The 19,022-nt window shown below is 45.1% G+C and overlaps 1 protein-coding gene across 5 annotated transcripts in view; it reads left to right on the plus strand.

Moving 5' to 3' along the window:
* Window positions 1-19,022, plus strand: part of LOC118391989 (dynamin-2-like) — a 29,421-nt gene that overhangs the window by 5,753 nt on the left and 4,646 nt on the right. For 3 of the 5 annotated variants that reach the window (XM_052458967.1, XM_052458961.1, XM_052458989.1), the window contains exons 3-19: window positions 3,942-4,013; window positions 4,485-4,636; window positions 4,751-4,830; window positions 4,929-5,052; window positions 5,221-5,319; window positions 5,809-5,969; window positions 6,067-6,209; window positions 6,314-6,449; window positions 6,541-6,608; window positions 6,721-6,859; window positions 6,946-7,032; window positions 7,210-7,280; window positions 7,407-7,458; window positions 7,679-7,705; window positions 8,920-9,033; window positions 16,821-16,930; window positions 18,655-18,766. In XM_052458967.1, coding sequence (XP_052314927.1) covers window positions 3,942-4,013; window positions 4,485-4,636; window positions 4,751-4,830; window positions 4,929-5,052; window positions 5,221-5,319; window positions 5,809-5,969; window positions 6,067-6,209; window positions 6,314-6,449; window positions 6,541-6,608; window positions 6,721-6,859; window positions 6,946-7,032; window positions 7,210-7,280; window positions 7,407-7,458; window positions 7,679-7,705; window positions 8,920-9,033; window positions 16,821-16,930; window positions 18,655-18,766 — 1,747 coding nt within the window. Of the gene's footprint in view, window positions 1-3,941; window positions 4,014-4,484; window positions 4,637-4,750; window positions 4,831-4,928; window positions 5,053-5,220; window positions 5,320-5,808; window positions 5,970-6,066; window positions 6,210-6,313; window positions 6,450-6,540; window positions 6,609-6,720; window positions 6,860-6,945; window positions 7,033-7,209; window positions 7,281-7,406; window positions 7,459-7,678; window positions 7,706-8,919; window positions 9,034-16,820; window positions 16,931-17,420; window positions 18,767-19,022 lie in introns of all 5 variants that reach the window. The other 2 variants (XR_008062012.1, XM_052458978.1) reach the window with 2 other exon arrangements.

A 19,022-nucleotide genomic window follows, 5' to 3' on the forward strand; every position in this document is an offset into this window, starting at 1 on the left:
AAGAAACCACCGCTGTCCAAAAAAACATTGCTGCGCATCTGACGTTTGCAAAAGTGCACCTGGGTGTTCCGCAGAGCTACTGGCAAAATATTCTGTAGACAGATGAAACTACAGTTGAGTTGTTTGGAAGGAACACACAACACTATGTGTGGAGAAAAAAGGCACAGCACACCAACATCTCAACCTCATCCCAACTGTAAAGTATGGTGGAGGGAGCATCATGGTTTGGTGTTGCTTTGCTGCCTCAGGGCCTGGACAGCTTGCTATCATCGACGGAACAACGAATTCCCAAGTTTATCAAGACATTTTGCAGGAGAATGTTAGGCTATCTGTCTGCCAATTGAAGCTCAAAAGATGTTGGGTGATGCAACAGGACAACGACCCAAAACACAGATGTAAATCAACAACAGAATGGCTTCAACAGAAGAAAATACGCCTTCTGGATTGGCCCAGTCAGAGTCCTGATCTCAACTCGATTGAGATGCTGTGGCATGACCTCAAGAGAGCAGTTTACACCAGACATCCCATGAATATTGCTGAATATTGCTGAAGTTTTGTAAAGAGGAATGGTCCAAAATTTCTCCTGACCGTTGTGCAGGTCTGATCCGCAACTACAGAAAATGTTTGGTTGAGGTTATTGCTGCCAAAGGAGGGTCAATCAGTTATTAAATCCAAGGGTTCACATACTTTTCCCACCCTGCACTGTGAATGTTTACACGGTGTGTTCAAAACAGACATGAAAACGATTAATTGTTTTGTGTTTATTCGTTTCAGCAGACTGTGTTTGTCTATTGTTGTGACCTAGATGAAGATCTGATCAAATCTTATGACCAATTTATGCAGAAATTGAGATATTACCGAAGGGTTCACATAATTTTTCTTGCCACTGTATATACTCTACTGTTCAAAAGTTTGGGGACACCAGTCTCAACGTCAACAGTGAAGAGGTGACTCCGGGACACTGGCCTTCTACGCAGAGTTCCTCTGTCCAGTGTCTGTGTTCTTTTGTCCATCTTAATCTTTTTTTTTTATTGGCCAGACCTGAGGTATATGGCTTTTTCTTTGAAACTCTGCCTAGAAGGCCAGCATCCCGGATTCGCCTCTTCACTGTTGATGTTGAGACTGGTGTTTGGCGGGTACCATATAATGAAGCTGCCAGTTGAGGACTTGTGAGGTGTCTGTTTCTCAAACTAGACACTCTAATGTACTTGTCCTCTTGCTCAGTTGTGCACCAGGGCCTCCCACTCCTCTTTCTTTTCTGGTTAGAGTCAGTTTGCGCTGTTCTGTCAAGGGAGTAGTACACAGCGTTGTACGAGATCTTCAGTTTCTTGGCAATTTCTCGCATGGAATAGACTGACAAGTTTCAGAAGAATGTTCTTTGTTTCTAGCCATTTTGAGCCTGTAATCGAACCCACAAATGCTGATTTTATTTTTACATTTTTTTTATTTCAGCTTTATTTAACCAGGTAAGCTAGTCGAACAAGTTCTCATTTACAACTGCGACCTGGCCAAGATAAAGCAAAGTAGTGCGACACAAACAACAACACAGAGTTACACATGGAATAAACAAGCGTACAGTCAATAACACAATAGAAAAAAATTAAAATACAGTGTGTGCAAATGGCGTGAGGAGGTAAGGCAATAAATAGGCCATAGTAGCAAAGTCATTACAATTTAGCAAATGAACACTGGAGTGATAGATGAGCAGATGGTGATGTGCAAATAGAAGTACTGGTGTGCAAAAGAGCAGAAAAGTTAATAAAAACAATATGGGGATGGGGTAGGTAGATTGGGTGGGTTATTTACAGATGGGCTATATACAGCTGCAGCGATCGGTTAGCTGCTCAGATAGCTGATGTTTAAAGTTAGTGAGGGAAATATAAGTCCCCAGCTTCAGCGATTTTTGCAATTCGTTCCAGTCGTTGGCAGCAGAGAACTGGAAGGAAAGGCGGCCAAAGAGGGTGTTGGCTTTGGGGATGACCAGTGAGATATACCTGCTGGAGCGAGTGCTACAGGTGGGTGTTGTTATCGTGACCAGTGAGCTGAGATAAGGCAGAGCTTTACCTAGCATAGACTTATAGATGACCTGGAGCCTGGCGACGAATATGTAGTGAGGGCCAGCTGACTAGAGCATACAGGTCGCAGTGGTGGATGGTATAAGGGGCTTTGGTGACAAAACGGATGGCACTGTGATAGACTGCATCCAGTTTGCTGAGTAGAGTATTGGAAGCTATTTTGTAAATGACATCGCCGAAGTCGAGGATCGGTAGGATAGTCAGTTTTACGGCGGCGTGAGTGAAGGAGGCTTTGTTGCTCCAGATACGCAACTAGTCTAAAGAAGGCCATTTTTTACTGCTTCTTTATCAGAACAACAGTTTTCAGCTGTGCTAACATAATTGCAAAAGGGTTTTCTAATGATCAATTAGCCTTTTAAAATGATAAACTTGGATTAGCTAACACAACGTGCCATTGGAACACAGGAGTGATGATTGCTGATAATGGGCCTCTGTACTCCTATGTAGATATTCCATAAAAAGTCAGCCGTTTCCAGCTACAATAGTAATTTACAACATTAACAATGTCTACACTGTATTTCTGATCAATTTGATGTTATTTTAATGGACAAAAAATGTGTGTTTTTTCAAAAACAAGGACATTTCTAAGTGACCCCAAACTTTTGAAATGTAGTGTATATATATTTTTTATTTAAACAGCATTAACTGCCAATGTTAGCATTTGAGAGTGAAGTGGTTACTGGATGCCTGATATGGCTGTGTGAGCGTGATGGCTGTGTGACAGTGTCCAGCACTTGGTGGCTTATCTAGCAGGCTCCCTGCTGAGGACTGGGTCTGTGCTGAAGGACTGGAATCAGAGAGAGGTCAGGGGACAGAGTATGCCTTAGAGCACGTGCAGTCAGTCATTGAGCTAACAGAGCTGAACTGAAGAGGGCATTGTGTTCCTTTCTTGCCTCTCTCTGTGTGCTGATGCTTGATGTCTCCTCCTTACTGACTGACATATAAGCAGGACCTCTTTCAGACAGTCATGACGCAGCCTCTACTTCATTTCCTATCAACTGACACTGGAGGAGAGCTGTTGAACTCTCTCTGCTGCCGTACGACACACAGACACACGCCCACAGTAACAGGCTAACAACAACACTGAAGCGTCTCCTTGGCAGAATGTGTCCCCTTTATCAGTGTTTTCTGTCTCTGACTCACTGACTTCATGTCTGAAGGCTGAATCCAGCTGTATCTCCTGCCCTGAGTGTCAGTCCTTCCTCTCTCCAGGGATGTTGTGTTGTCACAGCTGAATTATAAATGGAGGTAGGATTCTGTAAAATAAATAGAAAACGGGACAACAGGAAAAAGGTGGCACTCTGAAGTTGGAATGAAAGACAATAAATACGTCATCGTGTTTTCCACCCATTATTGCTTTGTACTTGATACTGTAGCCAGAGTGGGGGCTTGTTTTGACATTGAGATGTAGAGCTATTGTAATACGTTAGAGATGCTTCAGGTTCCAATGTTGTGCTTGATATCATCTTTCTCTTGTCTTTTAAAAGTAAAACAAACCTCCACTAGCTGTGTCCTAGTCATCACACATAAATGAACATGCCCCTGCCTGCACTGGAAAAACCTATACCGGTATGTAAGCCCTCCACAAATAAGTGTTGTAGTAGTAAAGATGGTGAGGTTGAGAGAGCCGGTCTAGTATTTCAGACTCTGATAAAATGTGCTGGCTCGACTTGGCCAAGTGTGCATTGGCTCTGAGCCTCTGACTGCCCTGGCATTGTGCCTCCGAGTGGAGCTTCCTCTATAGAGCTAATACACAGACACACTGTGTATCTGTTGTTTGGCAGTGAGACAGATGCCTGAGGGGGTCAGTCTTTCATCTCCTGACTCTTCTATTCCTCTATCCCATTTCTCTCCCTCTCCTCTCAGGGACTTCCTCCCCCGGGGTTCTGGCATTGTCACCCGCAGACCCTTGGTCCTCCAGCTCATCTCTGCCAGTACACACACACACACACACACACACACACACACACACACACACACACACACACACACACACACACACACACACACACACACACACACACACACACACACACACACACACACACACACACACACACACACACACACACACACACACACGTGATGTAGGATACATCACATTACACTTCACTGTCACTCTGTGTATATGTGACTCCCTGTCTGTCTGTCTTCAGGGACAATGACGGAACGCTGTTAATTGTACACAACTCGGAGGCACATCGTACTGCTCTGTTCCCCTAAGCTCCAGGGTTTGTTATCTGTGTAGTGCAGATACAGCAATGATGTCATATATACAAACTAGACTAGATATCTGACGCCTGACGTATGTGTCCGAAGACGATTGGTATAATATATGTATATTTGATGTCTGTGTGAAATGGGCATTGATCTCCTGCATCTCTCTCTCTCCCACCCCTCTACCTCTGTAGAGTATGCAGAGTTTCTCCACTGTAAGGGGAAGATGTTTTCAGACTTTCAGGAAGTTCGCCAGGAGATCGAAGCAGAGACAGTGAGACTCACTGGAACCAATAAGGGCGTCTCTCCTGTCCCCATCAGCCTACGAGTTTATTCCCCTCACGGTACACACACCACAGTGTACTACTCTTACACACTCTCCACATGGTAACACACCCTGCATCTCAACCTAAACCGGATGCTTCAATGCATAAATATGTGTGTCTGTTTGTCCTCAGTGTTGAACCTGACCCTGGTGGATCTGCCTGGCATTACCAAAGTGCCTGTAGGAGACCAGCCGGCTGATATAGAGTACCAGGTCAGACACATCAGTACAATTCAACTAATATTATAAGACAATTTCTCCCACCCTTCTGCTTCTTTCATAAATTCAGTTGTGTTGTATTTGTTCCCCAGGTGAGGGACATGATCATGCAGTTTATCTGTAAAGACAACTGTCTGGTCTTGGCTGTGACTCCAGCTAACATGGACCTGGCCAACTCTGACGCTCTCAAACTGGCCAAGGATGTGGACCCTCAGGGTGAGACCAGAAGGACAGAACATCTCCCCCAGCACATTTTCACATAGTCCAAATCATAGATATAGCATTCTTTCTTCATTCTTTTTTCAATGGTGATAATATTCAGTACATTGGAAGTGAATATAACATGGGTACCGTTTGACTTTCTTCTTCATTGTTTTCCACCAGGCCTGCGGACCATAGGGGTGATCACTAAGTTGGATCTGATGGACGAGGGAACGGATGCCCGGCACATACTGGAGAACAGGTTACTGCCACTACGCAGAGGTACATGGGCTTTTATTACCATAATGTTCCCCATAATGTTCCAATAATGTTCCCATAACATCACCCGTGACCAGGCTGAGGTAAGTGTTGAAATGGAGGCTTGATGTCCTCCTGCCATGCTGAGCTCACGGGTTGAGTTACAGTATTACAATCAGTGCCAGCCTGCCCTGGGAGTGTGTGTGTGTGTGTGTGTGTGTGTGTGTGTGTGTGTGTGTGTGTGTGTGTGTGTGTGTGTGTGTGTGTAGGAGGGGGGGTCAGGCTGGCTGGCTGGCTGGGTAAAGCTGTGCCAGGTGCAGGGTCATGCTTGATCCTTCAGGTAATACATTATACATGGAGCCTACTGTTAGTACTGCTGTTACAGTTGAGAGATTAGAGTTGAACTGCCTTGAACCTCTCCTGGCCTGCTGAACTCAGATGACCTTCTGAATCCTGCATCCACAGATGTAGTGATGTGTAATGCACGGAGACAGCTTACTCTCTCCTCTCCAGGTTATATCGGGGTGGTGAATCGTAGTCAGAAGGACATTGATGGGAGAAAGGACATTAAGGCAGCTCTGGCTGCAGAGAGGAAGTTCTTCCTGTCTCACCCTGCATACAGACACATGGCTGACAGCATGGGTACCCCCTACCTACAGAGAGTCCTGAACCAGGTACACAAGAACATACACTGATACGTTTTGACCAGATAACTGTTCAAATCAGCTTTTTCTTTATTGTTTGTGTGTGTGTCTCTAACTCTCTCTACAGCAACTGACCAATCACATCCGAGACTGTCTGCCAGTGTTCCGCAGTTGTCTCCAGAGCCAGCTCCTAGCGCTGGATAAAGAGGCTGAGGAGTACAAACACTACAGAGTTGACGACCCAGCACGCAAGACAAAGGCCCTACTACTGTTAGTACACACACACACACACACACACACACACACACACACACACACACACACACACACAAACAACTAACATAATACACAACGCTCTATTGATGTGTGTACAGGCTGATGCAACAGTTTGCAGCCGACTTTGAGAAGCGTATTGAGGGCTCAGGAGACCAGGTGGACACTATAGAACTGTCAGGAGGAGCCAAGATCAACCGCATATTCCACGAACGCTTCCCCTTCGAACTGGTCAAGGTCAGCCTTGGGGTGTGTCTGTGTGTCTCACCAGCTTTCGCTCAGTGTGTGTCATGTCTTACCTTGGGTGTGTGCGTGTTTGTATCTTCAGATGGAATTTGATGAGAGGGAACTGCGGCGGGAGATCAGCTATGCCATCAAGAACATCCACGGCATCAGGTGTGTGTGTCAGAGGGGATACATGCTTTGTTGGGCTCAATGGTCTCTGTCACCACTCCTATTTCACCACTCCTATTTCTGTCTCTGTGTCTGTCTGGCTCTCTGTATCTAGGACAGGTTTGTTTACTCCAGACCAGGCGTTTGAGGCCATAGTGAGGAGACAGATAATCAAGCTGAAGGGTCCCTGTATTAAATGTGTGGACATGGTCATCCAGGAGCTGATCAACACTGTACGCCAATGCACCACCAAGGTAACTACTGCTGTGTGTGTGTGTGTGTGTGTGTGTGTGTGTGTGACAATAACACCATCATATCTCTTGTTATTTCTTGTCTCTAGTTGGGCTCCTATCCAAGACTGCGAGAGGAGACGGAGAGAATCGTTACCACAAACATCCGGGACAGAGAGAGTCTTGCTAAAGAACAGGTCTCTCTCTCTCTCACACACACACACACACACACACACACACACACACACACACACACACACACACACACACACACACACACACACACACACACACACACACACACACACACACACACACACACACACACACCAACCATAAAATATAGAGACGGTGTGTGTGTGTTCTCTGTACAGGTCCTGCTGCTAATCGATGTACAGGTGGCCTACATCAACACTAACCATGAGGACTTCATTGGCTTCGCTAAGTGAGTTCTCCCTGTCTATGTTTTCTGGTCATCATCATATGTGGGTTGGACATGATGATGATTAAATGAGGAAAAATTGTCTGATGGGAGAGTGACTGTGTGTGTGTGTGTGTGTGTGTGTCCCAGTGCGCAGCAGAGGAGCGCTCAGACTAATAAGAAGAGCATTGCAGGAAACCAGGTGAGTTTCACATAGCTTAGTTACTGTATCTCAGGTAATGAATGTCTTAGGTTTTATTCTCTGATGCTAATACGTGTGTTAGGAGAAGTTAACAAATGTACATCTGGAATGGCAGCTGATGTGGAGGTTTACTGTATGTAGGAAGAGCAGGTGAACCTGCCTGGGCACACAGTGTCTGCTCCATTCTAACCTCCCTGTTCTCTCCTCTCTCCTGTTACAGGGTGTGCAACCAGTCTCCAGTCTAATAGTATGAGTAGTCCAGTCTCTGTAAGGCTAAACCCTCACTGCTGACTCATGGCTGCCTCCTACTGAGACACTGTTTGTACCTCTCACTGGTTGTCTCCTGTTCACCAACCTCTCTAACCCACAGCTCCACTGCTCTCTTTTCCACCATCTTTCCACAGACTGCACTCTGGCCCTACTCCCTCTGCCTGCTCCTCTCTCTCTCTCTGTGTGTTATAGCAGCACAAAATGGCGCTGAGTTGTAAACTTGGCTCGGGTTTCTCAGATCCAAGCGCAGCTGTCTGGTCACTCACTAAACACAAACACTAGGGACAGCTACATCAGTTTTTGTGTATGTGTGTCACTGCCTCATCCCCCTTTCTCTCACTTCCTCCTCTCTTTCATCCTCTGTCCAAATCGGTCGGCTTTTAGCCGTCAGCTCTTTTTCTTCCTTCCTGTCCTCTTCACTGCTCTCTCACTCAGTCTCATCACTGAGCTCACAGTTTCTCTCTCCCACAGTTCTTCAACAGTTTTTTTCTCTGGGACTATTTCTTGGTATTATTTTACCATAGCGTACCGTCAATGTCTTTATCATTTCTAATGTTTATTAACCTCATACTCTTTGTGTAGCTTTGTATTGGTCAGAGAAATGTGGTAAAGGACTTGGCAGAAATGACCACTAGTGATGTAATGACTGGGTGAGGGGACATTTGAATTTTCTAACTGATCCTCTGTCTCAACAGCTGATCCTCTGTGCACGCATTACTCTCTCAATCTATGTGCATGTATACGGATCTCTGTGTATGCATGTAGCATGCCGTATATCTGCTCTCTCCTACACTGTGACCCATATGTAAGATACATCATCCCACCATCTCCCTCGTTCTCAAGCTAAGCTCCACAGCACCTGCCTCTCTCTCTCTAAACCTCCCAGCTCAGAGGGATAGTTCACCCAGACCACATATTGACTCTTCTATTTACAACATGCTAACAGGACTCATCACACACATTGTTTTACCTGAACAATTCTAATGCTGGGCTGTATCTAAGTAGACATACAGTACGATCCCAGATCTTAGCTAGCTGACATACTGTAAGGGCTTCATAGCCTACTGTCTTTTGTACCCATGAGATGAGGTAACTTTGGAATCTGAGTGAACTATCCTTTTAATCCCTCCCAATTTAACCTCTTCTCAGTCCCTCCCCTGACATCACCCCTGACCTCAGATCTCTTCACAGGTCATCCGTAAGGGCTGGCTGACCGTCAACAACATCAGTATCATCAAGGGCGGTGCGAAGGAGTACTGGTTCGTCCTGACCGCTGAGAGCCTGTCCTGGTTCAAGGATGATGAGGTGAGCCACAGAGTCACTGATCTGGTCTGATGATGAGACGACTGAAGCTGCTAAAGCTTTACTATTGATGCTTACTAGTAGAGTAGTGATGGGGTGGTCGACACAGTTACATATCGGGATATTATTTTTGACGATATCGCAATATTATTCACTAGTTGGCTGTACTTGTACCAAAAAACTCCAGTATTTTTCCTTCATAGGTGGTTTTCCATCTTCTTTTTAAATAGGGAGCCAATTTATTTTTCAACACTAATTTCTATGACTGATCAAAACTAGTTCTCATGGCTCTCTTGTCCCTCTGCAGTAGACATACAGTTCCTTCAGAAAGTATTCACACCCCTTGACTTTTTACACTTTGTTGTGTCAAAGCCTGACTTTAAAATTGATAACATTTAGATTTTGTGTCACTGATAAACACACAATACCCCATAATGTCAAAGTGGAATTATGTTTTAGAAATGTGTACAAATTATTTCAAAATAAAAAGCTGAAATGTCTTGTTATTTCAAGCCTAAATAAGTTCAGGAGTAAGAATTTGCTTAACAAGTAACATAATAAGTTGCATGGACTCACTCTGTGTGCAATAATAGTGTTTAACATGATTTACCTGATCTCTGTACCCCACACATACAATTATTTGTAAGATCCCTCAGTCGAGCAGTGAATTTCAAACACAAGTCCAGGGAGGTTTTCCAATGTCTCACAAAGAAGGAAACCTATTGGTAGATGGATAAAGAAAAAAAACAGACATTGAATAACCCTTTGAGCATAGTGAAGTTATTAATTACACTTTGGATAGTGTATCAATACACCCGGTCACTGCAAAGATACAGACATCCTTCCTAACTCTGTTGCCGGAGAGGAAGGAAACCGTAAAGGGATTTCACCATGAGGAGTTGGAGTTTAATGGCAGTGATAGGAAAAAGCTAAGGATTATTCAACAACATTGTAGTTATTCCACAATAGTAACCTAAATGACGGTGAAAAAAAGGAAGCCTGAATAGAATAAAAAATAATCCAAAACATGCATCCTGTTTGCAATTAGGCACTAAAGTAAAAATGCTAAATAAATGTGGCAAAGCTATGAACTATATGTCCTGAATACAAAGTGTTATGTTGGGGGAAAATCCAACACAACACATCACTGAGTACTACTCTTTATATTTTCAAGCATGGTGGTGGCTGAATCATGTTATGGGTATGCTTGTCATCGGCAAGGACCTTTTCAGAAGTACAATAACCTGAAGCACAAGGCCAAATATACGCTGGAGTCATTCAATAAGACAACATTGAGTGTTGCTGAGTGTCCATGTTACAGTTTGGACTTAAATTGTCTTGAAAATCTATGGCAAGACTTAAATGGCTGTCTTGCAACAATCAACAACCAACTTGACATAGCTTGAAGAATAAAAAATAAAAAAAGTGCAAATATTGTACAATCCAGGTGTGAAAAGTTCATAGAGACTTACCCAGAAAGACTCACAGCTGCAATCGCTGCCAAAGATGATTCTAACATGTATTGATTCAGGGGGTTGAATACTTATATAAATGAGATATTTCTGTATTTAATTTGCCAAAAATTCTAAAAACATGTTTTCACTTTGTCATTGTGGGGTATTGTGTGTAGATGGGTGAGAGAAAAAAACAAACATATTTAATCAAGTTTGAATTCCGGCTGTAACACAGCAATGTGAAATAAGTCAATGGGTATGAATACTTTCTGAAGGTACTGTGAGCAATATGTTTGTAAAATCGAATCATAATAAAATCACAGTATCGAATCGCAATACATACAGAACCGTGAGAATCGCAATACCGTATCGGCACCTAACTATTGTAATAATATCTTATGAGGTTCCTCGCGATTCCCAGCCCTATAGTAGAGGCTGGACAAAATACACAACTGAGCACCCCAGACCAACACACACACATTTATTACACATACATTTCTGTTAGCTACAAAATAACTCCAACTACTACTGTCTTCTGCAGTAGAGGAAGGGGGAGTGTCATACAGGGAATGTAGGAAAGACATGGGCAGCTAGGGTTACAGTTATCACCATCATCATCAAGCAGGAAGTCTGGGGTATACTGGCTAGGATTGGCTCTGGGAGCTGTCCGTCAAGCTGTAGGTGCGATGTGGTTTGTCCGTGGGTCAGCGGGGCTGCCATCTGTCTGCCTGTCTGTGCCTGCTGTACAGGATAGGAAGGTCTGCACAGCAAGTGTAGACAGGCAGACACACCACAACACACTCTCTCAGCCTAGCACAGCACTGCTCGCTCATGAGGTCCACAGACTGTGTTTGTTGGTGTATGTGTGTTAGTGTGCTTTGTGATGAGCTGGCCTGTAACTTAGGTAACTCAAATGAACACATGTAAGTACAGAGCTGGTCCAATACTACTTCAACTAAGCCCCACTCTTCCCCTGCTCCCCCTCTTCCTCCTCTGGGAGTTGAGGCATTTGGAGCAGTTCACTCTGACACAGCTGGAGCTGCCCCAAGCCAAACCAACACACACATCTCCTTAATCATTAATTTATTGTCACTCATCACGTTCCTTTCACAGGGGTATAATGGCAACAATGATCTAAATAACACAGTCTCTTCTAACAGCAGTGTCTCTGACAACACTACTGATAGGAGAACTACTACTAGCCTGGCTGGTACAGGAGGTTCTAGTGCCCCTTTGCTCTGCCTTATATTACACATTACAATATTAGACTTTACTACACAGACTGTACTTCAGTGTCGTTCCAGGTATGCTGGGAAAGGGGTAATAATCTATGGTGAAATAGTAATCATAACTCTTATCTAAAGGGCAACAGGGTTGACTACTGTTGGAGCCCTGTACTCTCTCCATGCACCTACAGTATGTGTGTTTGTCTCAGTGAGGGGGATGTCCACTGTAATAAATGATCCTTACTATCACAGCTACATCAGCATGCTGCCCCAACACCACTGTAGGCCTCAGACACACTCCTCGAGTCAGGCCCAGGCCAAGCTTCTCTCTCGTAAAGTCTCCTCTATTTGAACCCACTTTCTCCACCTCCCCAAAATGTTCTCTTTTTCTTTCCCCATTCCTATCTCTCCCCTTTTCCTCTCTTTTTCTTTCTTTATCTGGCCCTTCTTCTCTGATTCCCTCCATCTGTCCTTCTCTTTCCTGCTCTCTCTCTCCTATTCCCCCTCTTGGTGGGTCTCTCTCCTTTTCCCTTTCCCTCTCTCCCTCCCTCTCTCTGATTGGCAGTCTCTTTGGGCCTGTACACATTCCTGGCTGGCGAACTCAAGGTTTAGTCCAAACACCCGCTTAGCTTCCAACATCTAGCTAGAGAAATCCCACATGGCCGCTTCTTCACTTCAACCCCCCCTCCTCTCTGTTCTCCCCCCCCCTTCCATGTCCCCCTTCTCCCCGTCAGACTCCCACTCACAACTCTTCCACACATCCAGATCACCTAGCCAGACCACCAGACTTCAGACACCCTTTCTCTCTCACTCTCCCTTATGATCTCTTACTTTTTCTTCAGCTCATTCAATCATGTCTCACGACAGTGTGGTCACCGTTACTTATTTTCCTTACATAAACACACATGCTGTACCCAGTCACACACAAACACAAACTCCCTCCCATATTTGCTGCTCACACTCTCTCAAGTATAGATACCCTCCATATGCTTCATCTAAACAATGTATACACACTAATCTCCACACACTAAACGGTGTATCATTTCTATATAACATTAAACAGACAGACATTCCTCCTTCTCTCTCTCCCTGCCTGACGGGCCATACTCACCTTATACACATTCCCATACAGCACCCATACACTCACATTACACTGTACATACACATACAGCACCCATACACTAACATTACACTGTACATACACTCACATTACGCTGTACATACACATTCCCATACACTCACATTACACTGTACATACACATTCCCATACAGCACCCATACACTCACATTGCACTGTACATACACTCACATTACACTGTACATACACATGCCCATACACTCACATTGCACTGTACATACACATGCCCATACACTCACATTACACTGTACATACACATTCCCATACAACACCCATACACTCACATTACACTGTACATACACATTCCCATACAACACCCATACACTCACATTACACTGTACATACACATTCCCATACACTCACATTACACTGTACATACACATTCCCATACAGCATCCAACCATTATAATCTACAGACTCACCTGCAGCCTTTTACCACAGCACAGTAGGGTGTCTGTCTGTGTCCGGTCTGCTTGCTATATCACACAGTCAGTCTGCAGAGAGACCCAGTTTCAGATAGAGCATCTTTGATATATGATCCACCATGAGCAGCCTGACACACACACACACACACACACACACACACGCACACACACACACACACACACACACACACACACACACACACACAATCATACTGACCACTTACTTACAAATATAACAGGCCTCTAGGCTTTCGAAACACAAACAGAACAACAACGTACTGTAGTAACAGACAGCAGAAGGCAAACCAGCAAAGAACAACTCATACATCTAGTCCCAGTGTGAATGTGCATGTATGTGTGTGTGTGTATATGCTCGTGTGTGTGTGTTTTGAGAGAGAGTGGTGGAAGCCATTCCTTGCCCAGTCTAACCAATGTGCAGACTACTGTACACCAGTAAGACCCTGAACAGGTAGTCTGAACACTGGGATGACGGAACAGGACTCACTCTCTCCTCTCCCTCTTCTCTCCTTCTATTTCTTTCTCTCCGTTCCTTTCTCTTTGCTTTTCATCTCTGAAGTGTTGGAGGAGTAGAAAGATTCTTCATGTCTCCTCTCTCTCTGTTTTATCTTCTCTCATTCCTTTCTTTTATCTTGTTTTCCACCCATCCAAAGGTTTCATTGACAAACTGGTTAAATGATTCTCAATGTCTCCTCTCCTTTCTCGTCCTGAGTGAAGGGTCACACACACTGGCTGTCCTCTTCTATTGGTCTGGGTCCTGTTCTGGTCGCGTCCCGGCCCGGTCCAGTGTGTGCCGGGGATGTTAGGGGCTGCGAACGAGTATCCAGCCTCGACGTGGCACATTCACTCTCAACACTGGGGATCTGCCAGTGCACTTAGTGAAGGCATAACGGGGAAAGGGATGGAAGAAGGGAGGGACTGAGGCGCCATATATGGGTTGTTGGGACCCTTGGGAATCAACTTTGGAGTGGTCTGCAGTTTCTCTCTCTCTCTCTTTCTCAAGCGGTACCAGATGTCTGTCGTCTGTCGGAGCGCCAGCCTCTCTCTCTATATTTTTTTTCTGCCTTTCTAACAGGAAGTGGGCCCCTCTGTAAAAAATAGAGCGGAATGAAGGAAGAGTTGCAGGGTTCAGGAGGGACCAACACACACACACTAGCGTGTGTGAGACAGACCTACACCTTTCAGCCTTTTTTTTTTTCATCTTTACCTTTCCTGGCCAATGGGACGCTCCTTTTTAGGCCATATCTTCATCCCTTTCTCCATCTCTCCCTTTCCTCTCTCTTTCTCCATCTTCCCCCTTCTCTCCAACCATCCTCCTTCTCCACTTTTTACTGTAGCGGTTTCCTGAGAATAGCCCCTCTGGAAGGGGGAGTAGAGTGGAGGAGAGGATAAGCGAGAGGGGAAGAGAAGGGTGGATGAGAAGAGAGAGGGGAGCAGGGTGGCGAGAGAAATGTGGAGAAGAGCGAGGGGAGAAGGGTGGAGAAGAGCGAGGGGAGAAGGGTGGAGAAGAGCGAGGGGAGAAGGGTGGAGAAGAGCGAGGGGAGACGGGTGGAGAAGAGCAAGGGGAGAAGGGTGGAGAAGAGCGAGGGGAGAAGGGTGGAAAAGAGCGAGGGGAGAAGGGTGGAGAAGAGCGAGGGGAGAAGGGGAGAAGGGTGGAGAAGAGCGAGGGGAGAAGGGTGGAGAAGAGCGAGGGGAGAAGGGTGGAGAAGAGGGAGGGGAGAAGGGTGGAGAAGAGGGAGGGGAGAAGGGTGGAGAAGAGCAAGGGGAGAAGGGTGGAGAAGAGCGGGTGGAGAAGAGCGAGGGGAGAAGGGTGGAAAAGAGCGAAGGGAGAAGGGTGGAGAAGAGCGAGGGGAGAAGGGTGGAGAAGAGCGAGGGGAGAAGGGTGGAGAAGAGCGAGGGGAGAAGGGTGGAAAAGAGCGAGGGGAGAAGGGTGGAGAAGAGCGAGGGGAGAAGGGTGGAGAAGAGCGAGGGGAGAAGGGTGGAGAAGAGCGAGGGGAGAAGGGTGGAGAAGAGCGAGGGGAGAAGGGTGGAGAAGAGCGAGGGGAGAAGGGTGGAGAAGAGCGAGGGGGAAGGGTGGAGAAGAGCGAGGGGAGAAGGGTGGAGAAGAGCGAGGGGAGAAGGGTGGAGAAGAGCGAGGGGAGAAGGGTGGAGAAGAGCGAGGGGAGAAGGGTGGAGAAGAGCGAGGGGAGAAGGGTAGAAGGGTGGAGAAGAGCGAGGGGAGAAGGGTGGAGAAGAGGGGGATGGAGAAATGTTGTGTTTTAGAGCTTCACTTTGAGCAATGACTGTCACATGTAGGATGGCTTCTTTCCCTCTCTATCTTGTTCTCTTTCCTCCTCATCTCTCACTCACTTTTCCTTCCGTTTTATTCTCTCTTTTTTCTCTCACTCACTCCATTATTTTCCACTATTCAATGTAGAGTAGTCCAGTCCCTTTATGTATCCTAGCTAGCTCTGTTTCTCTGCTGTTTCCACCATAGAGAAGAATGTTAACAAACCAATAAGACACCTCCCTCCATGCTATAAGGCCCGGGGTGGGGGGGGGTATATGGCCAATATACCACGGCTAAGAGCTGTTCTTAAGCACAAAGCAGAGTGCCTGGACCAGTGGTGTAAAAGTACTTTAAAGTACTAAAGTAGTTTTTGAGGGTCTCTTTACTTTACTATTTATGTTTTTGCCAACTTTTACTTCACTACATTCCGAAAGAAAATAATGTAATTTTTACTCCATACATTTTCTCTGACACCCAAAAGTACTCATTACATTTTGACAGGAAAATGGTCCAATTCACACACTTATCAAGAGAACATCCCTTGTCATCCCTACTGCCTCTGATCTGGCGGATTCACTAAACACAAATGCTTCGTTTGAAAATGTTGTCTGAGTTGGAGTGTGCCCCTGGCTAACCGTCAATAAAAAAATAACAAGAAAATTGTGCCATCTGGTTTGCTTAATATAAGTGATTTGAAATTATTTATTTTACTTTTGATACTTAAGTATATTTTAGCAATTCCATTTACCTTGATACTTAATACCAAATACTTATTGTATATTTAAAACCAAATATTTTACTGGGTGACATTCAGTTTTACTTGAGTCATTTTCTATGAAGGTATCTTTACTTTTACTCAAGTATGACAAAATGACTTTTTCCACCACTTGCCTGGACACAGCCCGTGGTATATTGGCCATATACTACAAACCCCTGAGGTGCCTTATTGATATTATAAACCGGTTACCAACGTAATTACAGCAGTAACAATAGATTGATATACCACAGCTGTCAGCCAATGGGGCTCGAACCATCCAGTTTATAATAGAGCATATTTTCTCTGCATGCTGTTTCTGCTTTGACCAGAACACTAGACCTATCAATGAATGAACCCTTCTTCTATCCTCTCTCCATCACATCTCTCTCTCTCTCCATCCCTCCGTCTCTCTCCCTCCATCCCTCCGTCTCCCTGCCTCAATCCTTCCCTCGTCTCTCCCCCTCCATCCCTCCCCCTGTCTCTCTCCTTCCATCCCTGCCCAGGAGAAAGAGAAGAAGTACATGTTACCATTGGACAACCTGAAGCTGAGAGACGTGGAGAAGAGCTTCATGTCCAGTAAACATGCCTACGCCATCTTCAACACCGAACAGAGGTGTGTGTGTGTGTGGTTAAAGTGGTGTTTTATGAGACAAGGTTATGACAGACATATCTGAAAGATATGGAGGGTGAGGTTCAGGACTTTGACACCCTAACTTTGTGACTTCCTCAATGACAGAGAGAAGCAGTGGGTTACTGGACTGAGCAGGCTAGGGCTGAGCTGGGTTGGACCTGGCTGGGTAGGGTGTGTGGACCATAGTATACCAAGGGCAGGCTCATTAAGCAGCTATTCAATGTCAGAGTTCTGGACCAGAGACGAGGCTGTTCTTGTTAGGAAACTATTTCTCAGATCGCCACAAGAAGGAGGGAAAGAAAAGAGAAAGAGGGCTGGGTGGGGTGAGAGTGGAGGAGAGGGAGCGATCAGCCAGGAATGTGTCAAAGTGTGTCCTACTGCGCCCCCTGTTCCCCCTTCTCTGTGTGTGCGTGTGCTTTTGTGTCCAGAGTGCTGATGCCGGTGCTCTGTATGTCTGTCTGACATTTATCAGAACCTCAGGAAAGTCCCTGATCTGAAGGCAGGGGGAGAGAGAGTGTGGAAGGGTAAATGGAGAAAGATGCTAAAATTCCTCAAGAGGAGAGAAGAGGAGAAAAACTCCCTGGACACAGCGGAACTGAGCGAGGAAAAAGGAGAGTAAAAAGTGGGATTTGGGAACTGGTTACAATCCAGCCATTGTAACGCATTGAGTGAGTTAGTGAGTGGAAGTGAGAGAGCCCCCTTCTGGCCATCTGACCAGCAATATCTCCAGCAGCATCTGGTCTACCATCAAGGGATCAACCAGCCTAGCATACAGACACAAAAAGATTGGACACACCTACTCATTCAAGGGTTTTTCTTTATTTTTCTCTATAGCAAGTCTCTTCCTCTTATTGGTGTTCTTTAGTAGTGGTTTGTTTGCAGCAATTTGACCATGAAGGCCTGATGCACGCAGTCTCTCCTCAACAGCTGACGTTGATGTGTCTGTTACTTGAACTCTGTGAGGCATTTATTTTGGCTGCAATTTCTGAGGCTGGTAACTGTAATGACCTTATCCTCTGCAGCAGAGGTGACTCTGGGTCTTCCTTTCCTGCGGTGGTCCTCATGAAAGCCAGTTTCGTCATAGCGCTTGATGATTTTTATGACTGTACTTTTGACTGTATGACTGTACTTTTCCGCATGTCGCAAAGTAATGATGGACTGTTGTTTATCGTTGCTTATTCAATCTGTTCTTACCATACTTTAGACTTGGTCTTTTACCAAATAGGGATATCTTCTGTATACCCCCCCTACCTTGTCACAACACAACTGATTGGTTCAAAAGCATTAAGAAGGAAAGAAATTCCACAAATTAACTTAACAAGGCACACCTGTTAATTGAAATGCATTCCAGGTGACTACCTCATGAAGCTGGTTGAGACAATGCCAAGAGTGTGCAAAGCTGTCATCAATGCAAAGGGTGGCTACTTTGAAGAATCTCAAATATAAAATATATTTAGAATTGTTTAACACTTTTTTGGTTACTACGTGATTTAATGTGTTATTTCATAGTTTTGATGTCTTCACTATAATTCTACAGTGTAGAAAATAGTAAAAATAAAGAAAAGCTCTTGAGTAGGTGAGTCCAAAATGTGACTGGTACTGTATATAAGAACTATAGGAACCTGGAGCGGGGTATAGGTGTTTTTAAGCTGCTGGCTGGGAAATGTAGTTTGATGACGTAGCTGACGAATGTAATGTTATTGTAGGAATGTGTATAAGGACTACAGGTTCCTGGAGCTGGCGTGTAGCTCTCAGGAGGAGCAAGACAGCTGGAAGGCTTCTCTGCTGAGGGCCGGAGTCTATCCTGAGAAAGTCACTGTGAGTACCCTCGTCATATCCCCTGACCTCTAAATCTGACCCTTAACCCTTAACCTCTAACCATAAACCATGATCTATAAAGTAACTGAATATTGTTACCCTGACCCCTAATATTTCACCCTGACAATATCCTACACCTGCCCTAAATGTCCTCTGCCTGGCTACCCTGCCCCTCCTCTCTCCTATCTCGTTCCCTCTACAAGCTCTCCCCTCCTGTTGTTGGCTGCTCATAGCAGCATTCCTGGGCTGTGATGTC

The sequence above is a fragment of the Oncorhynchus keta genome, chromosome 1 (genome assembly GCF_023373465.1).
Source record: "Oncorhynchus keta strain PuntledgeMale-10-30-2019 chromosome 1, Oket_V2, whole genome shotgun sequence".
NCBI lineage: Eukaryota > Metazoa > Chordata > Actinopteri > Salmoniformes > Salmonidae > Oncorhynchus > Oncorhynchus keta.